We start from the raw sequence: 4346 nt of genomic DNA, 5'->3' as shown, positions 1-4346 counted from the left end.
GTGATTTGTAACGTTTCCCCTAAATTAGGATTAGAATTTTCTGTGACCTTATTGTAAATCAATATGGACTGGAGAAAGCATGGTGTTAGAGATTTCAAACAAAGCCAGATCTAGTTTTTGTTTTTCAAGCATATTGCCTATAACTGTGCAACTAGAATTCTGGTTATAGTAACAGTAATGCTATTTAAGTGCTCACTCTATGCCAAGCACTATTCTAAACACTGGATTAGATTTTCAGGTAATCAGTTTAGACAGAGTCCCTATCCATCAAGAGAGCTCAGTGGTTGAGGGGAGGGAAGAACAGGTATTTCGTCCCCTTTTTATAGATGAGGAAACAGGCACAGAGAATTAGTGACTTGCCCAAGCCACACAGCAGGAGAATGGTGGAGCGGGAGCCCCTGGTGTAGTCTTATGCCCTTTCCACTAGGCCTAGTGCTGCTTATATTTTGAATAATCGAAATGTAATTCCGAGACCACTGGGCCATGATTGAAAGGGTCCCCTGGAATAGCAGCAGCCACATATGGGTATGATTTCTTCATTCATCTAATTTATAGGCACATATATGAGGAAATTCTTCCTGCAGGTGCTCCTCATACACACCAGTCTGTTGTATAACACCATCAGCTTCTTTCTCCCAAACAAGGCACCATCCCCTACCGATGGATCCCTTTTTTATTTTTTAAAATTCTATTTAATTTTGAAGTATATAACTATCCATGTGCCCCATCGGCAGAACTGCTGAGACATTATCACCTCAGCCAGCATTTCATGCAGCTCAATCTGGTGTTTAATACTTCTGGCCTTTAATATTGCTTGGTTTCCCATCTTGAAACATCCTCAGTGTGAGGTATTGAACATCCATCAGTTTTCTGGTTAATAACCTTTTCCCCTGGCCTTACTGGAAAAACAGGCATCCGTGTTAAGGCATGCGTTAATGCGTAAAGCATTTATGCGGTGTCATTTGGTGGAAAAATAGCAACCCTCAGAGTTAGAGAACCTGCATTCTAATCCCAGCTCTGCCATTTATATGCTGTGTGACCCTGGACAAGTCACTTGACTTCTCTGTGCCTCAGTTGCCTCATCTGTAAAATGGGAACTAAGATAGCCTCATGTGGGACATGGACTGTGTCCAACCTAATTATCCTGTATCTACTCCAGTTCTTAGTACAATACTTCTTCTTATTGTTATTAATTATTATGGTTACTGTCAGGGATAGAGATTCAGGTCCACGAAAACCGGCCTTTGCTGGACCGCAACACTGTCTTACAGATGAGATAACTGAGGCGCCGAAAAGTGAAGTGACTTGCCCAAGGTCATGCGGCAGACAAGCGGCAGAGCCAGGATTAGAGCACAGATTCTTCTGACTCCCAGTCCTGTTCTCTATCCACCAGGCCATGCTGTTTCTCCAATTCACAGCTTTCTGGAATTTCCACCAGAAGGCTGACCAAAAGATGAATGAAACTCAACTACCAGTTTCAAACATCATGTCCTGTACCTTCTCTCTGGGAGGTAGACCCTCCTCTGGAGTACTTAGAGCAACAGGAATCGTAGAATCAAAGGGCCAGAAGGAACCTAAAGAGTTTTTGTAGTCCGTCCTTCTACCCCTGGATGGCGATTGGATTAGCCCATCCCAGGGACCTGAGATTTTTCTCCGGCATTTAAAGGTCTGCAGAGAAAGTTTCCATTCAAGTTCCCTTGTTTACCCATTCTGGGGTCTAATGTCTCTCATCGGGAAATCCTTGCAACTAAAACTGAGAACCTCTGTTGGCTAACCTATTTCTACTCTCTGGGGAGGGCAGTATTTTTTTTACCATCATGTACAATTTTTGAATCGTTGGATGTGTGCATATGCAGCTCAGTTGAAATGTTAACATGTGAAGCCAGGGGTGCCACTGGGTAGGTGTACATCTGGATTTTTCAACATGGGCTTCGGAAACATCCGGTTGATGATACAAAAGGCAGAATTTTATCTTCCGAGACCAAATGCCCAGCTGTGTACTACAGTGCTCTGCACACAGTAAGCACCCAGTGCACACAAATGATTAATCCACTAATCACTTCTTCGCAAATGCATTACCTTGAGCACGCTACCCAAATATCAATTTAGGACCCCCGCCTTGGCAGTACATGTCCCTAAACAGATAAAATAGGGAGACTCCAGACTGTTCATGTGAATCACATGGTCTGACCTTGCCCCAGGAAGAACACATAACCTGTCAGAGACAAAGCTCAGTCAGTGCAAAAGGTGTAGCGACAGTATTGAAGCCAAACGGTGAAAAGCATATGGAGAATTTGACTAGCAAATTTACTTAAACTCTATTCTAAAGGAATAAGCGAGTATAACAAAAAGAAAGATACACGATCTCAGTCAGAGGTTTAGTCAAAGGCACCAGGGCCATTTTATGAGTGGGTCTCGGGCAGTGAAATCCAGAAAACTGCAGTCCAGAATTCCCACGTTTCCTGGAGTATATGTGCCTGTCCCCCGCACACATGGAGGATGTCAAAGCCATTGGCTTTAGTGATGAGTCAACATCCATGAATACTCCTTGGCAGAGGTGCTTCCTGGTGTCCCCCTCCCTGCCGCCCCACTCCCAAACCCAAGAAGGCTGGAGGTGTCCTTGCCCATGACTTCTGAGTCCCTGCCCTATTTGCCCTTAGCGTAAACGGCCTAGTCTGGCACAGCTAGAACTGGTTCTTTGACAACAACAACGAAACATGAGATTCAGCCCGTTTGTGGCATATGTTCAAGTTTTTTCACAGAAAAACCCAGCGCAATTGAAACCACATGTGCAGATGATTAAGACAGGCTGAAAACGTTGCAGTGCAGGGAACCCAGCAAGGCTTCGTGCAAAAGCAAACTTTTCAGGCTGTCGTGGTAGAGCGTAACAAATAGATCCTGATGTGGTGGAAGTTTTGCACACCAACGGGGCCGCCTCTAGCGTTGTTTTGCCCAAGTGTTTGAGCTGGCTCTTGCCCCTCCCCCATCTTCTTTCCCTCATGCCCCAAAGTTACAAAACCAGAATTTCCTTCCTGATAAAAACTTCCAACCCCGTTGCCGATTGGTTCCAGTTTGGGAAAGGACGTGACATCAGCCCCACCGCTCATTTCACGCAGTGTGTTCTCCCTGGGTTCCGGCAGGCTAACAGGCGAGCCGTGTCCGGTTGAATCTGAACCCAGGTACTCGGGCCGCCTCTGGACCGAGCCCTAGCCTGCCGCAGAAGCCGTTCTGTTCAGAACGCACAGTTTGCTGAACAGATGAGTCATTCAACAGGGATTTTCAGCAGGGAGGATGGAATTTGAACTCTCCTGATCAACTGAAGTGGAACACTGCGCTTCAACTGTCCCAGTAGAATGTGCAATGGATGGGCAAGGAGCAACTGAAAATACCAGCAAGTTCCAGGGGCCGGAGGAACGGCCTGAGACCCAACTTCTCCCAAGTCCGTTGATGAGTGGTAAGTAACCCTGGTGGTCCCAGGAAAAGTCCCTTCCCTTCACTTCCCCTGCCCTCATATTGAAGATTAAGGGGGGAGAGATTACAGTACCTCCCCCTGAAAAGAAAGGCCTACAGCTGCTAGGCAAACAAGTATATATGTATTTGTTATATGTCTCAAGCTTCATTATGTAGTTGGGATATTTTCACAAGAGAACAAGATTTAGTTTTTGTGGGCCCTTGGCAGAAACACAGTAGCTTCTGGACAGAGTTCTGGTATCTGTCGGGGAGATAGATGATTTTGAAATGACTTTGAATGAAAGCAAAGAGAAAAGGCAGGCATGCATAGGGGACCTCTGCTGCAGAAGTCACTTGCTCCACGCTTTTCGGGGAAAAGAAAAAAAGAATGATTGGCAGTGATTTGTTAGCATGAATCATCCCCCTCTTCAATTGTTTGAGAGCGGGACACCCGAAAGAGGAATTACCTGATTCAGCGCAGTTCAGTCAGTCCAAATCTCAGTGCCGACAAGCCTAAGCTTTAGTTGGTGGCCTCTGAGGAGGGAAATGAATTGAAGGGATGCTGTAAAGGTACTGAACGCGCTGTGTTCTGTGTACTGGCATTTGGACCGTGTGCTGAAAACTAGGAAGTTCAGTTGAAGCTGAGGTAAAGGTCAAGTGGGTAGGGACAGTAGGAATCTCCTTGTTTTTGGTCGATCCAGGTCTACCCCAGAACTTATTACAGTGCTCGGCACATAGTAAGCACATATGAAATACCACCATTATTTTTTACTTTCCCCTTCTCATAACCCCCATGACCTCGTGGATTGAGCACTGTCAGTTTGCACATGTTCTCTGACATACCTGATAGGGAACTGTGGACTGACACTTGGAGTTGCCCCACTACTTTCTTGATT

General features: G+C 45.6%; 1 protein-coding gene across 4 annotated transcripts in view; it reads left to right on the top strand.

Moving 5' to 3' along the window:
- Positions 1-2869: 2869 nt before the first annotated feature.
- Positions 2870-4346, top strand: part of ASB9 (ankyrin repeat and SOCS box containing 9) — a 73268-nt gene continuing 71791 nt past the window's right edge. For 2 of the 4 annotated variants that reach the window (XR_003764716.2, XR_003764714.2), the window contains exon 1: positions 2870-3454. Coding sequence is in view for 1 of the 4 variants with exons in the window: in XM_029079628.2 (XP_028935461.2) it covers positions 3361-3454 (94 nt within the window). In the remaining 3 variants the exon portion in view is untranslated. The remainder of the gene's footprint in view (positions 3455-4346) is intronic. The other 2 variants (XM_029079628.2, XM_029079633.2) reach the window with 2 other exon arrangements.

Source organism: Ornithorhynchus anatinus, chromosome 15 (genome assembly GCF_004115215.2).
Source record: "Ornithorhynchus anatinus isolate Pmale09 chromosome 15, mOrnAna1.pri.v4, whole genome shotgun sequence".
Classification (NCBI taxonomy): domain Eukaryota; kingdom Metazoa; phylum Chordata; class Mammalia; order Monotremata; family Ornithorhynchidae; genus Ornithorhynchus; species Ornithorhynchus anatinus.
The sequence above is the reverse complement of the archived record's forward strand: the minus strand, read 5'-3'. Positions and strand labels throughout refer to the sequence as shown.